At 37.4% G+C, this 23,302-nt stretch overlaps 2 protein-coding genes across 7 annotated transcripts in view; both read right to left on the bottom strand.

Moving 5' to 3' along the window:
• Positions 1–22,181, bottom strand: part of ICE2 (interactor of little elongation complex ELL subunit 2) — a 60,706-nt gene extending 38,525 nt beyond the window's left edge. The window contains exons 1-6 of one of the 6 annotated variants that reach the window (XM_050797247.1): positions 22,042–22,150; positions 21,608–21,678; positions 20,974–21,108; positions 19,028–19,132; positions 10,356–10,457; positions 8,892–9,011 (exon numbers count right to left, since the gene is read on the bottom strand). In XM_050797247.1, coding sequence (XP_050653204.1) covers positions 8,892–9,011; positions 10,356–10,457; positions 19,028–19,045 — 240 coding nt within the window. In that variant the 5' untranslated portion in view covers positions 19,046–19,132; positions 20,974–21,108; positions 21,608–21,678; positions 22,042–22,150. Of the gene's footprint in view, positions 1–8,891; positions 9,012–10,355; positions 10,618–19,027; positions 19,133–20,973; positions 21,109–21,607; positions 21,679–22,041 lie in introns of all 6 variants that reach the window. The other 5 variants (XM_050797241.1, XM_050797245.1, XM_050797243.1 and 2 more) reach the window with 5 other exon arrangements.
• BNIP2 (BCL2 interacting protein 2) overlaps positions 1–23,302 on the bottom strand; it is a 1,133,240-nt gene that overhangs the window by 820,819 nt on the left and 289,119 nt on the right. The window lies entirely within an intron of this gene.

Raw genomic sequence — 23,302 nt, forward strand, 5'->3', positions numbered from 1 at the left:
ATTTAATCCATGGTATCATTTGTAACTAACAGAGATGTGGACTAATATGGAAAAGCTGTAAAAAATCTGAGTCAACTGCAAACTCATATCTGCAAAATATCTTTGCTCCTTATTTGTACTATTAGTTAACTTTCACTTGTAACATTCCTTTCCTATGGTAGTTATTACAAGAATTTGAATATGCAAAGGAAGGTAATACATAAGAACTACGTGAAATAGAGACTATTTTTGTTAGATATTCATTGGCACATCATTCCTGGTAAAACTGTGGTGGATGTTACAGTGTTTTTAACTGAATTTACTTAATTCAGTAACTACAGCAAGAGAGTCAAAGGAAAATCTAAGACAATTTTACACCTACACTCTGTTACATTATATAATTATCGAAAGTATTTTACAACTGGTAGGTACTCAATTAACTAAAGGATCATTATTTAGCTTATGTAGTAAAAAAAAAAAAGTTTTATACTAGTAATTTATCTTTCTTTGAAAAATAACTAACTGAACACAGGAGGTTAAAAGATTCAGGCTGTTCCCCATCACTCACGCACTGAGTGCTATTAGTGTTTAATACTCAAAATATCTTGAGAATTAAATTCATCAAAAGCATATGCATTTATACAATACACATCTATCATTATAAAAAATGTTCCCTAAATTTTATTTTGGGCTAGAAAGGAAAAATATTTCTGGGCTTGGTGAAAAGCAAGGAAAATATGCAAGAACCATAAATCAACACAAAGAGGAGAAACTAGAGCAGTGAGGAGTAAGGAAACCTAGGAAAGGTGAGGTGGCTTGAGGGCAAATTCTTCAACCAGTTCTAAGATCAGGTGGGAAGTCAAACATAAGACTTCTACATTTGAGCAGGGATTTGAACAGATATATGTACACTTATGTTCATAACAGCACTATTCGTAACAGCCAAAAGGTGGAAGCAACTCCAGTGTTCATCAATGGATGACCAGATAGACAAAATGTAATATATATACACACACATACACACACACACACACAAACACACAATGGGATATTAATCAGCCTTAAAAAGGAAAGAAATTATGACACATGCTACTACTTGGACAAATCTTGAGGACATTATGCTAAGTGAAATAAGCCAGTCACAAAAAGACAGATACTGTATGTTTCCACTTATATGGGGAACCTAGAGTAGTGAAACTCATACAGACAGAAACAGAATGTGGTTGCCAGGAACTAGGGGGAAGAGGAAACAGGGAGCTACTGTTTAATGGGTACTCAGTTTCAGTTTGGGAAGACAAAAAGTTCTGGAGATGGATGGTGGTGACAGTTGCATAGCAATGTAAATGTATTTAATGTTATTGAACTGTACACTTAAATGGTGAAAATGGTAAATTTTGTTATGTATACTTTACCACAATTTAAAAAAGAGAGAGAAATGGAGGACACAATGAGGTCTAGCCTTGGAAAAATTTGGAAATCCTAGGAAGAGAAACGAGAAAATGAAGCAGCAGTCATTGAAAATGGTTGAGAATTCTCCAGAACTGATGAAGGCTATAAATCCAGACACAGTAAACACAATCAGCCAGCAGGATTTTATTAAAAAGCATATTTTTATGAAACTCTAAAACACCAAAATTACAGTAAGAAAAGACAGAAGCCCTAAAAGAAACGACAATTAGATAATACATTTTTCAAAAACAACATGAAAAAGTAGGATTGTATCTTTAAGTGTTGTGGAAAAAAGGTAAGTGCCAACTTTGAATTGTGTATGAAATAAAATTATATTAGTAAAATGAGAACAAGATAGATAAAAGATTTCCAAATTTTAAAAAATGGAGATTGTTCACCATTAAGAGACCTTCATCAAAGGCACATCTAGAATACACAGGACTTCAAGAAGAATGAAAGAATCTCAGAATGTAGGTTTGAGAAGAAGAAACGGTGGGCCAAAATTTGGCAAACCTGTAGATAAATTAAAACAAACATAGTCCATATAAAATAATAATGTGGGTAGATTTAAAAAAGAAACTGCATTACAACAAATAGCATACAAGTCAAGAGGGATATAATGACAGTCAAAATGTTCTATGATTTCTGTATTGTTCGGGAGGCTAGTTGATATTGAATAATGGAATTATTCACTGTAAAAATTCAAGAGTAACCACTAAGAAAACAGAAAGTAGACATGTAATTTCCAAACCAACAGAGAGGGGAAAAAGAGGAAAAATGTCAATCTCCTCAAAAGGAGTTTAAAAAAAAAAAAAAGAAGAGAGTACAGAAAAAGTAAAACAGAAAGCACAAACAAAATCAATACATACTGTCATCATAATGGATGTAAATAGCTAAACTTTCTAATTAAAAGAGATTATCAGATTTTATTTTTAAAAGAAAGGAAAGCAATCTAGCTGAACACTGTTTTAATCCCACCTAGATTTTTGTAGAAATGGACAAGTTGATTCCAAAATTTCCATGAGAATGTAAAGAACCCACGATCTCAGGACTATAAAACTACAGTTATCGAGACCATATGGTTTTGGCATCAAGACAGACATACAGATTAATGAAACAAAACAGAGTCAAAAAATTGATCCAGGCTGGGCATGGTGGCTCACACCTGTAAACCCAGCACTTTGAGAGGCCGAGGCAGGTGGATCACCTGAGGTCAGGAGTTCGAGACCAGCCTGGCCAACATGGTGAAACCCATCTCTACTAAAAATACAAAAAAATTAGCTGGGTGTGGTGGCAGGCACCTGTAATCTCAGCTACTTGGGAGGCTGAGGCAGGAGAGTCGCTGGAACCCGGGAGGGAGAGGTTGCAGTGAGCAGAGATTGCACCATTGCACTCCAGCCTGTGTGACAGAGGGAGACTCTGTCTTCAAAAAAAGTTGATCCATGTGATGGTGACGAGGTAATTCAGTAAGGGAAAAAATACCCTTCTCAACCAAACTCTATGCTAAAACAGAGTTTCTCAATATTGGCATTACTAACATTTTGGACCACATAATTCTTTGTAGTGTTAGGCTGTCCAGTACATTGTAGGATATTTAGTAGCACCTCTGGCTCTACCCGGTAGATGCCATCAGCACCCCTACCAAGCTTTAGACATTGTCAAACGTCCATTAGGAGGCAAAGTCACTCTCAGTTGAAAATGACTATGCTAGAACAACTAGATATTCATACGGAAAGAAATGACTTTTGATCCTTACCTTGTATCTTACACAAAAATTAACTTGAAATCAACATAGACTTATTTACGTGTATAAGTTAAAACTATAAGCCCTTTAGATTAGGGTTTCTCAATGCAAGCACGCCTGACACTTTCAGTTGGATAATTCCTTGTTGTATGGGACGTCACTCACATGCATTTAGTATGTTTAGCAGCATCCTTGGCCTCTACGCAGCAGATACTAGTAGCATTCTACCAGTTGCAACAACCAAAAATGTCTCACTGTCAAAGTCCTAGGGATGGGCAGGGTGGGGGGTGGGTGAGGAAGGAGTAAAACTGACCCCAGTCTGAGAATCACTTGGGATAGGCAAATATTTCTGTGCCAGAACACATGAAATCACTAACCACAAAAATTTTTGATAAATTAGACCATTAAAATTCTGTTCTTTGAGACACTATTTAAAAAATGTAAAAATACATCACAAACTGGAAGAAAACTATATATAATGGAGTTGTTGTCAGACTATATAAAGAAACTTTATGGCTTAATAAAAATAAAAGCAAATAAAAAATCAGCAAAATACTTCAATAGATATTTCACAAAAGAAATGCACTTAAAATGAGTAATTTTTATATGTAAATTATACCTCAATAGTTTTAAAAATTAAATGTGGATTTAAAAGGGAGGCTTTAGGATTTAACGGCTATATGATGCTCTAACAATAACAACACAGTACAATCTTTTAAAAAATGTGGGGGAGAATGAGAAGAGCATACAAAAAATAATTTCAATTGTTATCGTACTGATCACTAGTATTGTTATTTTGAGGCTGTTGTGAGTGTAATGTGGGATAAAGCAAATGAGACATATGAGATATTCTTTCCTAGTTCTATCCACTGAATTATTCTCAAAACAATGATCAACCCAGGAGCATCCGTAGTGCCCACATTGTAGTCTTGAAATATCACTTCACACTAAAAGAAACAAGGGCTCTAGAAAATGGCTGATTCCAGCGCCAGGGCAGGAAATGTAGAAAATGAGCCTCAAAGACTACCAGATTGACTGAAAAGCCAGTAGGAAGAGCCTCTCAGTGAGTTAGTATTATTTGAGGCTTACAAAGGATAATAATCTTCATGGACAGAAACACATATATGTTTAACTCCATGATTTAATAACATTAAAAAAAAAGAAAATACATCATCATTGGAGAATAAAAAGGAACTAGTTTTTTAAAAAGTGATATTTCAAAGGAAAGAATCTAGTATTTATTTTGTCCCATGGTAAGCTACATGAACTGGGAAACCGAATAGTAAATAAGGGAAAGCATATCTTTTAAAAATTATTCCAATGAATAAATGATGCAATCACAATATTACAACTGTGCAAACCACAGTGAATGAATGCATCTAGGCAGTGAGCATTAATAGCTGGGGTGGTGGTCAAAATGTTGGTTAAAGGACACAAAATTTCAGTCACGTAGGAGGAAAAAGTTCAAGAGATCAATTGTAAAACATGGTGATGATAATTATGATGTAATTGAAAACTGCTAAGAGAGTAGATTTTAAGAGTTCTCACAACAAAAAAATAGGTTTGTGAGGTAATGCATATGTTAATTAGCCTGGTTTGGCCTTGCCACAATGTATACATATTTTAAAAACATATTGTACAAAATAAATATATACAATTTTAGCTTGTTAATATAAAAAGATAAAATTCAAAACAGAAAAAGGAGAACAACTGCAACATACAAAGCCCATAAAGTTTTTGTATTTGGAATATATAAGGAAATCTTACATATCAATTAGAAAAAATGAACAGTTATTCTGCAAGAAAAAGTGAGCAAAAAGCATATGAAAACATGCGTGTGCTCTCCCCTCCCCCCATATATATATATGTGTATATATATATCTCTATCTGAGATGTGGAGCAACAGAACACTTGAACACTGCTGGTTAGAATGTAAATTGATATAACCTGGTATAGCCACTTTGGAAAACCATTTGCAAATCTACTCAAGTTGAAGATATGCATACTCTATGACCCAATAATTCCACTCCTAGGTATACAAACAGTCCCCAGCTTATAAAGGTTCCACTAAATGATTGTTCAACTTTACGATGGTGCCAAATCATTGCAATTTTGTCACAACACACAGCATTCAATAAATTACAAGACACTCAATACTTTATTATAAAATAGGCTTTGTGTTACATGATTAAGCCCAACTGTAGGTAAATGTAAGTATTGTGAGCATATTTAGAGTAGGCTAAAACACACCATGCTATTTGGTACGTTAGGTGTATGCATCTTTAATTCACTATAGGTTTATTGGGATGTAACTCTATCATGAGTCAAGAAGCATCTATATATCCAACAGAAACGTGTGCATATGTGTACCAAAATAAATGTATGAGAATTTTCTTAAGAGTACTGCTTAGAATAGCTCCAAACTGGAAGCAACCCAAGTTCTGATCAACAGGATAAATTGTAGTTTATTCATATAATGGAAAAATAGACAGAAATGAAAATGAATGAACTATAACTCACACAACTTAAGAATCTAAAAAGCACAATACTGAATGAAAGAAGGCAGGCCCAAAAGCATTCTGTTCACATAAAATTCAAAATCAGGCAAAAGGGGCCAAGCACGGTGGCTCACGCCTATAACCCAGCACTTTGGGAGGCTGAAGCAGGTAGATCGCCCAAGGTCAGGAGTTCGAGACCAGCCTGGCCAACATGGTGAAACCTCATTTCTACTAAAAATACAAAAATTAGCTGGGCGCTACTTGTAAGGCGGAAGCAGGAGAGTAGCTTGAACTCAGGAGGCAGAGGTTGCAGTGGGCTGAAATCGTGCCACTGCACTCTAGCCTAGGCGACAAGAGCAAAGCTCTGTCTCTTAAAAAAAAAGAAAAAAAAAATCCCCACAAAATCAGGCAAAAGAGAAGTAGAACTACCACTCTCCATATACACACAAAAAGCAAACAACTTATCACCACCAAAGCTGGGACAGTGATTATTTATTCAAGTAAGGAGAATGTTATTTATTATACAGGAGGACTACACAGGGGGCTTCTGGATTACTGGTATTGTTTTATTTCTTGTCCTGGGTAAGAGTTACACAGATGTTTACTATATAATGATCTGTTAAGCTGTATCTATTTTTTCTTTTGTTCTATATACTTTTCCATATATACATGACATTGCATAACATAAAATCTTAAAACTAAAAGGTCTTAGAAAAGTATCAGTGAATCTTTGCAGTGGGGATGTAAAATACAACTTAGAGAAAATGTGCTACCACATCAATATGGAAAAAAACATGACAATGTTTATCATTTACCATTAGCTACCAAGTAATGTACTTTGTTAATAAAGTACAGTTTTATATCCACACAAGAAATATTTACATTGAGCACTTGAGCACTTAAGCACGCCAGACACTATTCTAGTCATTGGGAGACTACATCAGTGAATAAAACAGCACTTACAAAAAGGCACTGTTTTACAAAAACAGTGAGGAGAAGGACAATAAGCAAAAATAAAACATGGTAAAGGGAAAAGTGAGGGTCATACTACATTCCATAGGGTAATCAGGGAAATCCTCATTGATAGGTGACATCTGAACAGAGAGAGACATAAAAGAATCAAGACACTATTCCATGCAGAAATCCGGGGAACAGACTGAGAGAAAAACAGAAACCCCAAATGCCAAAGGACTTAAGGCAGGACTATGCTTGAAGTATTGAAGAAATGTAAAGGCCAGTCCGCAGGTGGGAGCAGAATAACTGATAGGACAATGTGTAGAAAGTGAGGATGGGGGATGGGAGGGAGGGGAGAGATCATGCAGGCCACTGCAGAACTTTGTAAAGACTCTTCCTAAGAAAGATGGGCTATAATCCCAGCACTCTGAGAGGCTGACGCAGGAGGATTGAGGTCAGGAGTTTGAGACTAGCCTGGGTAACATAGGAGGCCCTGTCTCTAAAAAAAAATTAGGTGCAGTGGCCTATGCCCATGTTCTTGCTATTCAGGAGGCTGAGGTGGGGGAGGATCACTTGAACCCAGGAATTCAAGGCTGCAGTGAGCTAGGATTGTGCCACTGCACTCCAGCCTGAACTACGACTTATGTATTAAAAACATCATTCTGGTCTTTTAAAAGGCACTATTAAAAAACAAGAATAGCTGCCAGCTCCTTTTCCACATAGAAAATTATGACATTCCATTTGGATACATTATATTTAGGTTCACAGAAAATAAAAATCAAATTCATTTATTTACAACAATCATTCTTCTGGTTCATATTAACAACAAATTTCTTCCTTACAGTGTTTTTTTTTTTGTTTTTTCTTCCTTTTTTTGAGACAGGGTCACGTTCTGTCATCCCAACTGGAGTGCAGTGCAGTGGCAAAATCAAGGCTCGCTGCAGCTTCCATCTCCTGGGCTTCAGTGATCCTCCCACCTAAGCCTCCCAAGTAGCTGGGACTAGGACTAGGACTACAGGCACATGCTACCATGTCAGCTAATTTTTAAATTTTTTGTATAGATGGGATTTCATCATGTTGCCCAGGTTGGTTTCAAATTACTGGGCTGAATCCTTCTGCCTTGGCCTCCCAAAGTGCTGAAAAAATAGCTGTGAGCCACCGTGCCTGGCCTGTTTTTTTTTTTTTTTTTTTTTTTTAAACAGTGAAAGTGTAATACTCCTGCTGTCCTTCAACTTACAGTGCCTAGTTCTGCTTTTTAAAACTATGGTAAAATTTACCATCTTATCCCTTTTTAAGTGTAGAGTTCAGCAGTGTTAAATATATTAACACTATTGTTTACAGTGACCAGTTTTAAAGGCTTAAATTTACACTGATATTTATAAACTCTACTATAAATATATGTGTATGTACATATATAGTTATTATTTAAGTAGCATACTTTATCCAATTTTTTTGAGACAGAGTCTCGCTCTGTCACCTAGGCTGGAGTGCAATGGTGCGATCTTAGCTCACTGCAAACCTCCACCTCCTAGGTTCAAGTGATTCTCCTGCCTCAGCCTCCTGAGTAGCTGGGATTACAAGCGCCCACCACCATGCCTGGCTAATTTTCTTATTTTTAGTAGAGACGGGGTTTCACTGTGCTGACCAGGCTGGTCTCAAACTCCTGACCTCAGGTGATCTGCCTGCCTTGGACTCCCAAAGTGCTGGGATTAGAGGCGTGTGCCACACGCCTTGCCTATTTAAGGAGTATACTTTAATTTTCTGGTAGGCTCAATGAATGATGGTAGGGTACGAGCTGGGATGATATACAGGTCTTGCTAATAAATTTGCATGAATGAGTGAAGTATCAAAAAATGAACTCAGAGCTGAAGTTTATCATTTTGTGGCTGGTTACCACAAACATAATGAGCACAAGTTCCCGTGACTGAGTTTTAAAGTACCAGATTTTTAGGTACCAGGATAACTCTTTGAACACTATTCTCTCACAAGTGAAATCAGTGGGTCAGTTCAAACTATTACGTGAGTAAAATGTAATGATATAATAGTTGGATCGTTAAAGAATATAAATATACATACAAATATACTATAGTACACAATTTTGAGATGTTAGTTTTTAAACTATTTTAATGCATGATGAAGAAAAGACCTGCGGTTTTTAAATTGGTAATATTGACAGTTCCAAATGCTTTTGGGTGAATCATCACACATTTCTGAATGCTGCTATTGCCTATCACTGGCAGTTTACACAAATGTGAGTTGATTTTTACCTCTGTGAAGAGACGGGCATCATCAGAAAGCATATTATAATCCTGTGCACATTTCTTTGCAGAATTCTGCAAAAACTTTAGGAACTCAGTAACTTCTTCGTTCACATGTTTTCTCATATCCTGATTTTTAAAAAAGTAGACATGTCTTGGGATAAAAAGTTTCATTAAAAAACAATCAATTTTTTAATCATTGCTATAATAATTTGGACTTAATAATTAAAGTATCAAATCCAAAGCAGAAATCAAAGAAGTCAGTAAAAGTTATTACATGGTAACGATAAACTGCTATTAAAAACTCCACAAAATAGAAAAGCAAATGACTAAGACTATACAATACATGCTCAGGAATTGAGAAGCTGATTTTATAAAATGCTGTCAAAATTTTTTTTTTAATTTACTTTTTGAGGCGGAGTCTCGCTTTGTTGCACAGGCTGGAGTGTGGTGGCACGATTTCAGCTCACTGCAACCTCCGCCTCCCGAGTAGCTGGGGCTACAGGCGCCTCCTCACCTGGCTAATTTTTTGTATTTTTAGTAGAGATGGGGTTTCGCCATGTTGGCCAGGCTGGTCTCGAGCTCCTGACCTCAGGTGATCTACCTGCCTCAGCCTCCCAAGGTGTTGGGATTACAGGCACGAGCCACCGTGCCTGGCCTCAAATTTTTTTAAAATGACATACATCCAAATTGAAAAATGAGCAAATAATAGAAACAAGCAAGTTACCAAAGAAAAAATAAAAATGGCTTATCCACATATGGAAAATGTTTATTTTCATTAGTAATCACAAATTAAATTAATGTAAAGCAAGAGATCGCTTTTCCAATTTTAAATTAAAGGCAAAAAAGGTAATGTCCAATATTAGTGAAGACAGTTTTTTTCTTTTTTAAAATTTGATTTCAATTTTCTGTTACCTTATCCCTGTAGGATTAGAGAAGACAGTTTTTTCAAAACCTGTCATACAACAGAGGTACAAACAAACTGGTTTAAACTTTTTGTAGAACAATTTACGCATGTGTAACTGCAGATCAAAGCTTTGAAAATATGCATATGTTTTGGTCTGGCAGTTTTATTTTTAAGAATTTATCTTATGGAAACTATCATCGATATGAACAAAGATTTTGCTACAAAGATGTTCAGCACAGCATCATTTATATAATTGAGAGAATTTGGAAAAGTCTTAATTGAAGTAATAATTAAGCAATAATTTAAAATTGGTATAATCTATGTAAAGTTCTAATGCTAGTACCTAAGATGAAATGGAGTAAGACATGCTAAGCAGTGGAGCAAAATGCTTGAACTATAACGGAATCAACAAAAGAATTAAAGCACCATTGCTCTGTCAAGTAATCTCCTTAAATTTTCCATTTTAAAAAAGATGAGCAGACCTAAAAACATAAATGTAAATTTAAGATAAAAATATTTCCTAATTTTAAATATTTTTTCCTGAAACTGAAGAATAGAATACATACCAAGTACTGCAAGTAGTCATTTTTATTTATTCCAACAGCTTTGGAATTTGCAGGAATCTTTGCGTATTTAACCAACAAGTCCACATAACTCCTCTGCTCTCTCTGTGAGAAACGAGAGAAACGAGGATAAGGAACTCTTGGTTTTGGAAGAAGAACCATTCCAATTGTGGTTTTAACTTTTTCCTTTGCTTGAGTTGCTGAACTAACTGCCGGCTCATTTTCTACAGAACTTGCTGAAGCATTCAAATTTTCTCCTATACGTCTGGAAAACAAAATATAATTTACAAATATGTGCTTTTCACATGAAGATTACTATCATGGAACGTCATGATTCTCAATCACTATGGAGAATACAGCGTGATTAACAGAGTAAACTCTGGATTATTATCTAACTCTGCCACCTGCATTTTGATGTTTAGCCATTTAAAGTAGATTAAGTATTCTGTGGGATAGGTTCACAATGCAAACTTACCTTCAATTACCTGATGGAGAGGAAGAGGCATATTCAATTTAGAACTTTTTTCCCCATTAATAAAGAGGGGAAAATCATTCTTGCCAGTTACATATGTAGGTATTTTATGTTTACATTTTATTACAATTTGAGTTCTTAATACTTAAATTCATCACTAAGATTTATCAGTTAATATGGTGAACAAAACCTACTAAGAACACAATGTAATGGAATCACAAATTTGAGGTTAACAAAAATTCATTGAGATTTTAAATGTTCCGATTTCCTCTGCTTATCTCAAAAATTAAGAGAATTCTAACATATGCACCGTATTTTTTGAAAGCAGTAATGGTTTTGGAAAAGTTGTACAATCCTCTATCACTCTGGTACATGGCTGAGTTCATGCAAATGACTTTATGCTTTTCCTGGATGCCAAACAAAACTCCTGGCATATCTTTAATGAAATGTACCAGAAGAGAAAGTAGTGAGCAGTTTCAGAACTTGTTACCATATTTGTTTATGGAATGTGTGAAGGTTGTCAGAATCACAATGGAGTCACCAATGTTTAAAAATCCTTGATATCATGGAATACTATGCAGCCATAAAAAGGAATGAGATCATGTCCTTTAGAGGGGCACAAATGGAACTGGAAGCCATTATCCTCAGCAAAGTAACACAAGAACAGAAAACCAAACACCACATGTTCTCACTTTTAAGTGGGAGCTGAAAAATGAGAATGCATGGACACAAGGAAGGGAATACACATGGGCCTGTTGTGGGGTGGGGTTGGGGTAGGAGAACATTAGGAAAAATAGCTAATGCATGCTAGGCTTAATACCTAGGTGATGGGTTGGTAAGTACAGCAAACCACTATGGCACATGTTTACCTACCTAACGAACCTGCGCATCCTGCACATGTACCCTGGAACTTAAAAAAACAAAACAAAACAAACCCCCCGCCCCCAATAATTAGAGCTAGTGAAGGCCATGAAGACAGAGTTCTCATGTTTGAATTCCTGATAACAAAATACTTCTGCAAGGGTATTTGTTCAGGAACTGCCCGTCCAACCTTGGATTGGTGTCACCTTTGTTACTATCTTTCAAAGATCAAGTATAAGTATTTCAAAACAATCACATAATCCTAATTTTTTCCTTTAAAAATCTTTGTCCTCCTTTACCTCCCTGAATACGCACATAGTTTACTATGGCATGCATATTCCCATTGCAATGCTTTACACCCAAATAAATTTCTTTTATTTTAGAGAGTTTCTCTGTTACTCAGATTCACAAATGCTACCCCTACTTTTAAGAAGTCACCTTATCCAAATTAAGGCATATGAACACAACTTCCTTATCTTATTCATAACCCATCTCTATTTTTGCTATTCAGTTATTATAATCTACATTTTAAATAAGAGACTTTAGAAGTGCATCAAAAACTATACTTCCTTGGCCTGTACGACTGTAATTTCCACCACAGTAACTGTTCCTATAACCTAGCTCCAAATTACACAATAATCCAGAAAGGAAGGGAAACTAATGAGAAAGATGGACATCTGCTGACTCATTCTTCATTCCTCCATTTGTTAATATTTATTAACTACCATGTGCCAGCCTATGCTAGGTACTGGAAATACAACACTAAGTACAATACCATCTCCAATCTCCAGGATGTTATAATCAAGTGCATTAGAGAAGTCAATGAAGAAGAAAGAAAAGTAGATATGTACATCAACACAATGGGACTATGGAGAACTTAGGTTTCCAAAGTGAACATACCAAGTAGGTGACTGAAGAGAATCCTAAGAACATCATGATCAGGGATTAAGGGAGAAAAAGAGAAGGAAGAGAAAATATCCATAGCAGTGGTTCTCAATCAAGGCAGTTTTAATGTCCCCAGGGCCTTCTGGAAGCCTACAGGTGTATCTGGATTGTCACAAAAGAGGGGGGATTAAAGGCATTCAGAAGGGGGGAAGACTAAATGCCTGCAATATGCACTACTATCCTGCATAACTTTCAACAGTCCCTTTCAGGCTTTTTCTTACCAGGTACAAATAAGTCTAGTCTGTTATTATTTATCCTAACAGTACATTTTATTTTTCCTATGATTATTTTATGGTATGCTTTATTCTCTCTTAAATATTTTAAATGAACTTAAATGAACTGTATTCATTTTAACTGATGCATCTCACTACCTCATTATATCTCATAATGCAGTAGTCTCTATGAATTTACATAAAAATAAATTATTTCACACTTATTGTTTTTAAAAATTATATCTATTAATTTCATTTTAAGCTAGTAAAGGAGGTATCTTATTTCTTATAAATATCTGTCATAAAAAGTGGGAGGGTATCAGTCTGAAACGGCTGAGAATTACTAATTTAGATCTGCATCTGGACAAAGGGTGAGTTACGTTCCATCCAAACTACTCCTGATTTGTTTTAAATTAACTTTATAATACTAGAATAAATATGTCAAAAATTCCAAAAGATGACAACAGTTTTTTAGAAAATATGTAGGTCCCCAAATAAAGAAAAAAATATTTAACACCACTCTCTCAGAGCGAACCAATGGATAAAAAACTACTCAAAGAGCTGATAAACGAATGGGAGAAGAATTTTGGAAATTAAAATTAGGATGCTTAGGTTGGCTCTGAAAATAACACAGGTAAAAAAAGACATAGCTACTAAAGTTTCTCCAATAATTGTATAAAAATAAGCATATTTTAGGTTAACAAAATGAACATTAACTGCTGATCTTGGGAGAAATGTATTACAGCAAATTGACTTCTTACTAGAAAATGTCTTGAGAGCTATTCAAACCTAACAGTATTGTGTCTGCACTCTTAACAATACTGCTACACAGCTGTCTCTCTGAATATGAGAACATGTCTGTCCTGTGCCAAAAACTGGCAAATTTAATTAAGCTGCTGCAGCAACAAGATGCTGACTCAGATATGCCAGACTAGGAATGTCAAGGAATTCTAGCAGTTTAAATTGGCTACATTCAGCAAAGAATGAAATGGTAGCACATCAAGATCATTTCCTTGTGCAGTGCTGTCAAAATCTTCATCAGGGTGTAAACCAAAAGCATCTGACAGGGTTTCTCTATCCACGTATACAGCATTATATTTTATTTTGGTTGACGGTTTTAAGTTTTGCCCCTGCATTTTGTCAACTGCCCATTCTCCTTTCTTAAACTTTCCATGGAAAACAAAAACAAAAACAGGGCAGAATCCAAAACTTTTAAGTTTCCTATACTTTAAGTACTAGTTTGGTAGCTTGTTTAAACGTCGCATTTGAGAATGGTGCTTCTAATCTCCATTTCAAGTCTACTAGTATCTTCTGAGTTTGATTTATTTTCCTAAATTAAATGTGTTAAAGCTTTATATATATATATTTCTATTTAAAGCTATTTCCTGGCCGGACGCGGTGGCTCACGCCTGTAATCCCAGCACTTTGGGAGGCCGAGGCGGGCGGATCACGAGGTCAGGAGATTGAGACCATCCTGGCTAACACGGTGAAACTCCGTCTCTACTAAAAATACAAAATAATTAGCTGGGCGTGGTGGCGGGCGCCTGTAGTCCCAGCTACTTGGAGGCTGAGGCAGGAGAATGGCAGGAACCTGGGAGGCGGAGCTTGCAGTGAGCTGAGATCGTGCCACTGGACTCAAGCCTGGGCGACAAAGCGAGACTCCGTCTCAAAAAAAAAAAAAAAAAAAAAGGCTATTTCCCCCCTTGTTTGCTTAAAATTCAGTTATGAATATCTGCAAACAGAAACTTTAATTTAAAAAAAAAGGCAATTGTTTACATGATTGTTTACATTGTTTACATAACTAAAAAAGGCTATTTCTACATGAATGGCTCATGGGGCATTTTAAAATCCTTTTTTATTTTCTTGGGAGACTTTGGAAATATTATGTAATGTTTTTTTCATGCTTCAAAGAAAAGTAACATAATATTAACTTTTTATATTATTCATTTGTAAAAACACTATTCAAGTTGTCCTTTCATTTTACAAACACTTATGGAGCACAGAGAGCAAAAGGAAAATTTTTTTTATCTTGAAATTAACAGAATAAAAGGCCTTGTTTTTCCACAAGAAAACTGTAAACAATAAAGCCTGAAATAATAATTGTAATAATTATTACAGTAATTAAGAATTATTACAGTAATTACTATAACAATGACTGTAATAATTCTTAATAAAACTTAAGGTTAGGAAAAAAGACTAGAAACATATCAATAACTTGTGTATTTTTTCTATAGTACAAGGTAAATTATACTAATAGATTATTTTGTGCTCTATAGAAATCTAAAGAAAACAAGGGGCCGGGCGCGGTGGCTCAAGCCTGTAATCCCAGCACTTTGGGAGGCTGAGGTGGGCGGATCACGAGGTCAGGAGATCGAGACCACCCTGGCTAACACGGTGAAACCCCGTCTCTACTAAAAATACAAAAAACTAGCCGGGCGCGGTGGCGGGCGCCTGTAGTCCCAGCTACTCGGGAGGCTGAGGCAGGAGAATGGCGTAAACCCGGGAGGCGGAGCTTGCAGTGAGCTGAGATCCGGCCACTGCACTCCAGCCTGGGTGACAGAGCAAGACTCCGTCTCAAAAAAAAAAAAAAAAAAAAAAAAAAAAAAAGAAAACAAGGATATTCTAAGAAAAAAATATGTTAGGTATGCCCAACTTCCAGCAAAATGCCTTTTTCCTTGTGCAAAGCCAGGCTACAACCCACACCTGGGATATGCTGAACAGAAGTGGACTTGAACCATTAAAATAAACTGGGCACACTGGCGTGTACCTATAACCCCATCTATTCAGGTGGCTGAGGCAGGAGGATCACCTGAGCCCAGGAATTTGAGTCTAGCCTGGGCAACATGGCAAGACTTTAACTCTAAAGTTAAAAATAAAATGAGAAGCAGTGGCAAGACGAAGATTAATACCAGAAATTTTTAGTGTGAAAAGAGAAAGGCTGAGACGAAAGTTTTTTGTTTTTTTTTTTTTTTAATTTGAGATAAGGTCTCAAATTTTGAGATGGGGTCTTGCTCTGTTGTCCAGGAGTGCAGTGGTGTGAGCACGGCTCACTGTGGCCTTGACCTCCCAGGCTCAAGTGATCCTCCCACCTCAGTTTCCCAAGCAGCTGGGACCACATGTGCATGCCACCACACCAGCTAATTTTTAAATTATGTGTAGAGACAAAGTCTTGCTATGTTGCCCGGGCTGGTCTTGAACTCCTGGGCTCAGGTGATCCTCTTGCTCCTAGCCTCCCAGAGTGTTGTGATTATAGGCATGAGCTACTGTGCCCAGCCGAGATTATCTGTGTGTGTGTGTGTGTGTGTGTGTGTGTGAGGGGGCGGAGGGGGGTAGAGAGGGGGTGGGGGGAGAGAGAGAGAGAGAGAGAGAGAGAGAGAGAGAGAGACAGACAGACAGACAGACAGACAGACAGACAAGGTCTCACTCTGTTGCCCAGGCTGGAGTGCAGTAGCGTGATCCTGGCTCACTGCAGCCTTAACATCCCTGGACTCAGGTGATCCTCACACCTCAGCCTCCCCAGTAGCTGAGACTGCAGGTGCACAACCACCACACCTGGCTATTTTTTGTATTTTTGTAGAGACAGGGTCTCACCATGTTGCCCAGGCTTGTCTTGACCTCCTGGGCTTAAGTGATCCAGCTGCTCTGGCCTCCTAAAGGCTGGTATTACAGGTGTGAGCCACCTACGCCTGACCTGAGATGATTCCCTTTTTTAAAGACAGACATATGTTCTCTAAATCCCAGGACAATAGAATTTATAGCAATTTTTGATCCAAATAAACAATGACTATTCTTTATTTAATTGGTAGTAAGTTTTAAGAAATTAGTTATCCTAAAAAACTGTATAAGTTGAATAACGAATAGTTTTTAAAAATATCCATAGATGTACATACATAAGGGAGTCTACTGCTTTAACTTTATATATCCAACACCAGCACAGATATTACAACTATGCACTTTGACAAGAAGAAAGTTGCTTCTGAAACTGCCTCTTTAAAACATTTATTTTTTAAAAATTGTCTCTTTTTTTTGTAGACAGGATCTCACTCTGTTGCCCAGGCAGGAATATAGTGGCACAATCATAGCTCACTGCAGTCTCCAACTCCTGGGCTCAAGTGATCCTCGTGCCTCAGCCTCCTGAGTAAGTAGGACTATAGGTATGTGCCACTACATACAGCGAATTGTTTTTGGAGAGACAGGGTCTCAATTTGTTGCCCAGGCTGGGAGTCATCCTCCTGCCTTACCCTTTCAAAATGCTGAGATTACAGGTGTGAGCCACTGAGCCTGGACTAAAATTGTCTCTTTACTACAACTTCTGCTTGTTTTTATGTAAACTTATGCATTCATTTGATGGAATCAAAAAAGCACTTTTTTCTTTAATGCTTTTAATAGCAATCTGGCAACATCTATCAAAATAAATATATATACATACTCTCTACTGACAGGAGTTTATCCTACTTATACAAGCACATGCAAAAAGGATGCTCACATTTCTAACAGTAATGGTAACAAGCTAAATTATCAACAGAGGTCAATCTAAAAATTATATTCACCCAACAATAGAATACAATATAGCTATGGGCTGCACAGGGTGGTTCATGCCTGTAATCCCAGCAAGTGGAGTAGGATGTGCAGTAAATGGAAAGTTTTTAATCCTGTTTTTAAATCCATTCTGCCAATCCATCCTTTCATTGGGGAGTTTAATTAATTTACATTTAAGTTATTGATAAGTAAGGACTATTACTATTTTATTAATTGTTTTCTGTATGTCTTACAGCTTTTTTGTTCCTCATTTCTTCCCAGTGAGCATATACAAGTCTTTAAAGAAGTCTAAGTATAAATGAGAGAAGAGGTAAGAAGGTAATTAGGAGAAAATGTGGAGTCCAGGGATTATTTAAAACAGGACAACTTGAGCATGTTCAAATACTGATTAAGCTGGCCAGGCAGAGTGGTTCCTGGCTGTAATCCCAGCACTTTGGGAGGTCAAGGTGGAGAATTACTTGAAGCCAGGAGTTCAAGATCAGCTTGGGAAACACAGCAAGACCACGTCTCTTAAAAAAACAGAACAAAAACCAAAAAGTAATCAAGATGACTGAAAATGGGAGAGAACAAAGTTAGAGGAGTAAGAGGGGACAACGGACAGAAAAGATAACTGAGAAAGCAGGAAAAGATGGGGAGATACACTTCCTCTACTGTAAAAGGAGAAAGGAAGAAAGTAAATGTTGAGCTTCCCTGGGGGTATTTCCTAATTCCTCATTTGGTGTATTTACACATTTTTCTAGTAAACTCAATTACTTGGTTTTTGGATTCATTAACAACATCGTAGAAATAGTCGATCAAAAAGGATAGAAGAGCTACTACAGGCAAGTGAGCAGTAAGAAGTAAAAATTATCATTTAATAGTCATTAAATATCAGAGAGGAAAAAAACCTTTAGCAATTTGGCAGTATCTATCAAAATACAAAATGTACATATTGTCTGACCAAACAATTCAATTTCCGTGAGTGTATCTTATAGAAGTAACTATAAAAATTTACCAATATATTTCTAATCACAAAAAAAAAAAAAGAAAAAAGGGAACACAATGTTTTGCAACACAGGACTAGCTAAATGAATTAAAAGTACATCTGTAAGCTATATAGTGAGGTAATATGCAACCATTAAGATATGAACTAAATGTTGGGGCATGAAAAGATATTCAGACTATCACTTTAAATGATAGATAACTGCAAAACAGTTTTACAGTATATTTTTAGTATGATTCTATTTTGTATTGCATACATGTGTACGTATGTGTGCATGTGCATATGTTATAAATAGTATACTATTTAGTACTAAACAATTATTAGTATAATATTGGTACTACACTAAAACATTTATTGGTATAAATGTTTGTATACTATTATACTATATCAGTATAGCATTATAAAAATTATTGGGACACTTTAGCATAGTATTATAAAATACTATAAAACTGTTTTGCAGTTCATGTGTGGAGAAAGGACTGAAGGTCTGAAAAGAAATATCAAAGTGTTAAAAGTTGTTTTATTTTAAACATTTCTATAATTTGAATATTTCTATAATTCAAACATTTCTATAATTTGAATGTATTAGAGATACACATAAAACTTCAACTATCGGAAAAACAACAATCAAATATGGAAATAAGTAACCAAATAAACATATTACCTGTTGGATAAAACACATAGTTCTTTTAAACTTGGAGCCATGGAATGATCTTTATAATTTTCTCGAGAGAAAAATGTCTTAAGGCCATTTTTTGGGGAAATATCCCTGTGAAACAAAGTAATTTACTTACATTGGACAATTCAAAATCTCATGCTAAGACACATAATGGCACAATTGTAACTTATAATTTCATACTTTCTTACCCCCCATCCCCAGACAATCTCTCCTTACTATGTTTAATTTCATATATCAGATCCGTGGGCTTAGAATTGTTACTTCTTGATAGCTTTAAACCCAGGCCCATTATGAAATTCTCCAGCTCCAATAATCAGCCCTGCATTTTCTTCAGTACATAATTAAATAAATGTCACAGAGACTGAAGAGTTAAAGATAGAAAAGACTGAAGTATAATCAAGGGTCTGTCAAAGGCTGGCCTCACTTCTGGCTCTAGGACATAACATTAAGATATTGGTTGCTGAAAAGAAAATACTTCTCAACTTATTTTTGTTTCATGCACTACTGTGCTGAGCCAAAAGACACTATGAAGACTACATATCCTACCTATTTTGTTTACTTTGGCAAATGGAATCAATGGTTTGCTAAAACCACCTCAAAGGTGATATGATTTTTCATAACACCATAACTAATTTAGAGACGAACATATATTCAATGCTTTCCATATAGTTAGGCATCCAAAAATGCTGTTTGAATGAAGGAATTAAAAATTTGAAAACAATGAATCCATTAATCTAGGGAGGACAAAGGTCAGTAAAATTCTGTGGAAAAGGATAATTCCAAGGGCTACAACATTGTGCAAAGGTTCTAAACTACAACTGGTTCCACAACGCCAGCGGTATATAAGATCATCTGTGCTACATCTGAACGCATACTTCATAGCACTGGCAAGGAATGCAAATGGGCATACTTCTTACCTAATCAAACTTCTGGGTGTCCTAGTGCCCAAATAGGAAATTCTAGCATATTTGCTCCATACTCTTCTTTTAACTGTTCTTAAAGGCATTTATCCAAAAAACCATACTAAGGTATTAATGGTAAAATTAGAATGTCTTATTTGCTATGTACCACTATAGTTTCTTATTACCTTGTTGTGGTATTGTATCTGTGACATCTCAATAAATTCTTAAGTTTCTGCACATCATATAAAAACAAAGTCAAGGGCCTCAGGGATTGTGAGCTCCCTGGGGACGGGAGTATTGCTAGCAGTAAACAAATACTTATTGAACATACTGACTTAATATTCTGAGTCAGGTACTATTTTAATACTCTTTGTAACCGTTTATAACATTTGATCCTTCTTGGCTGGCTCAGTAAATGTGTGTTAAAATGAACTAAATCAGCACATGTATTAGCTAGATGTCTACAAAACCACTATAATATTTAACCAGGCTCTCTATTTGCAAAGTTCTCATTCACTTCTAAAACACAGTCTATGCATTCATATTATCATTTGATATAGATTTCAATATAACAGAAAGCATGTCTATTCTTTTTTTTTTTGAGACGGAGTCTCGCTCTGTCGCCCAGGCTGGAGTAAGCATGTCTATTCTTAAAGAGGGTCTTTTTTATTACTTGCATGGAAATGGGCAAGGTTCTTGGACACAAGAATATTCCAGAATCTCTCCTTCTGGAGACCAGCAATAAATACCTGAGAGAGACCTTCAGGAGACCAGCAATAAATACCTGAGGGAATTATACCTAAAAAGAATTTGAGTGCTGAATTGTTGTTCCAATATAGGAATGGAAGTGTAGTCAGCCATAACTCTAGCGTTCAGTATTTGAGGATGAGGGTAACGTAAATTCGGAAACCTTAAACTTGTATCTTCTGTTTCCTCCAAATCTCTCTATGCCAGGAATCTATTTTCTTATGTCAACCATCAGCCCCACTACACTCCTCTTCAGTGGATTACAAAGTAGCTACAACTCACCAATTCAGTCCTGGTTCACTTATGACCATCTTGGAGCTCATCTTTCTAGATTTCTGCTTCACTCTAGCTCACAGTTCACAGCTGCCTGGCTGCGAAGGCTCCAACAGAGGCAGGATCCCTCCAGAACTTACTCAGCTGAGGAAAAACAAAAGGCCAAGATCAAAAGCAAGCGATTGGCTAGGCTAGCTGCTGTTAGGTGAGGAAAAATCTCTCCCTAAATATCTACCCTCAACAGACTGTGGCACCTAAAACAGAATACAGCAGACCCAAGGTTCTCTGTGGCAAAGCAGCAATGACCATACAGGACGAGCCTTTTTCTATTTAATCTACGCCGGGAGTGTTACTCTTAGGACACCCACTATGGAAATAAGAGCTGAAACAGAATGGTGTTCTCATTGCTTACATACTAGGCCACTTGATGGCATGGAACTGGAAGTCAACTCCGTTTTCCATTCCTTTACTGCCAAAATAAATCTTGCTTTTGTTTTCCCGACCATGCTTTGTTTTGGGGCAGATTCTGGCAGGCACCGCATGACAAAAGCTACCTCGACATCAGGAATCTTAGGCCTTTCAGAGAACCTCACATTTGAGGAGACTGAGGTCAACTCAAATGACATTTCACAAGATCACTTACAGACATCATCAGGACTAGAAATCAGGCTTGATGTCTTCATGTTCAGTATTTCTCCTGTGATCCCAGGCAGACTGATAAAGTGACATACGAGAACCTAGTCAAATTTAGGAGTCGGTCTCTCGGCACCGGACGGGCCCGACCGGCTCCCACTTAATCTACCTCTCACACTTCCACCCAGAGTAGAGCCGGGGGGAAGAGTCGATGAAGGCAAAAGAAACGGCTGAGGGAAAGGGGACACAAGGAGAGGGGAAACAAGTTCCAGAAAGGCAGGTAAAAGTGCAAGCAAAGCAGGAGTAGGAGCCGCGCAGAGCCAGGAGTAAAGGGTCCTGGCCCGGCCGCCATGTTCCCTCCTCCCGCCCCTGCATGAGGACGCCCGCTGGCCCAGCAGCGCCCTCCCGTCCGCGTCTCGGCTGCAACACAGCCTTTCCGCCCACCTCATGGTCCGCGGCGGCTCTTGCCCAGGCCGCAGCCACACACCACACACGCTCCACCCCACTCCTCACATTGTCGCGCGCGCCCGGGAAAGACCATATTTAAAGGATGTGGACGCGCCGACTCGGCTCTGCGTGATGACGTCACCAGCGACATAGTGGGCGGGGCCTTACGTCCGGACTGCAGCTCACCTTCTTCACTCCCGCCACGCGCGCTCCGTGTGGTTCTGGCAGCGAAGGGCGAGACTGGGCTCCCCAGGCGGAAGTGGTTGGAGGCTGCATGTTTTCCTAGAAAGTCCTCGACCTTCGTCGGGGAGAGGAGGGGAGTGATAAATTGGAAGGAGGACAAGCGACAAGTGCAGTACTGGAAAGACCCAAACATACTTGGTTGTGACCTCAGGCAAGTTTCCTGACTTCCCTAACCCAAACTCCTCATATGTAAAATGGAGATGAAATTGTTACTGCTGCTTCATACGGTTTTTTGGAAAGGATTAAATGAAACAAAGGATGAAGCTGTGCTCTGCACAGTACCTGGCTCATAGTAGGGCCTCATTAAGTACTTCTTCACCTCTGCTCCACTCCCCGTCCAGTTTTAGCTGTCAGTTTCCACCAGAGACCACTCTGGTTCAAACACTAGTTTTGTTCTCATTCATTACGGAAAGATTTATTGACCATAAACAGTAATTTTGTTTGGTGCTGGGTACACATGGACTAAGACTGAATACTGATTTTTCCAGTGCTTTGGATCTCTGGCAATCTAAGACATTTACATTAAGTACAATAGAAAGTAATAAGCTACATAAGAAAGGTGTATAGAAAAAATTGAGGTTAGAGGGAGAGGAATAGCTAGTGTGAGGGGCAAAACGCAGCTTTGAATAGTATTGAGTACTTACATGTCAGTTACTGCACTGGGCATCTGCCATGTGGGCTCATTTGAAGAATGTGGGTATGTGGAATGAAGAGGGCATTCTAGACAGACCAGCACAAGTGTCAAAAGACAAAAATTTGACACATCTAAAGATCTCAATTGGCCTTATTGCGATTCTAGAATCAGGCAACACTTCATTCCATAAAATGGAATGAATGCCCCAATGAGTGGAACAGAGGAGGTTGGCTTTACGGACAGAAAAAAGGGCTGTAGAAAGCAGAAACAAAGAACAAAAAGCAGATTGGTCATTTCAAAGTTACTTTCCTGGTAAGGTGGAGACAGAACAACAGAAAGATAACTGATAGGTTAACATCAGGTCACTTCAAGTTACTCTTT

The sequence above is a fragment of the Macaca thibetana genome, chromosome 7, assembly GCF_024542745.1.
Source record: "Macaca thibetana thibetana isolate TM-01 chromosome 7, ASM2454274v1, whole genome shotgun sequence".
Classification (NCBI taxonomy): Eukaryota; Metazoa; Chordata; class Mammalia; order Primates; family Cercopithecidae; genus Macaca; species Macaca thibetana.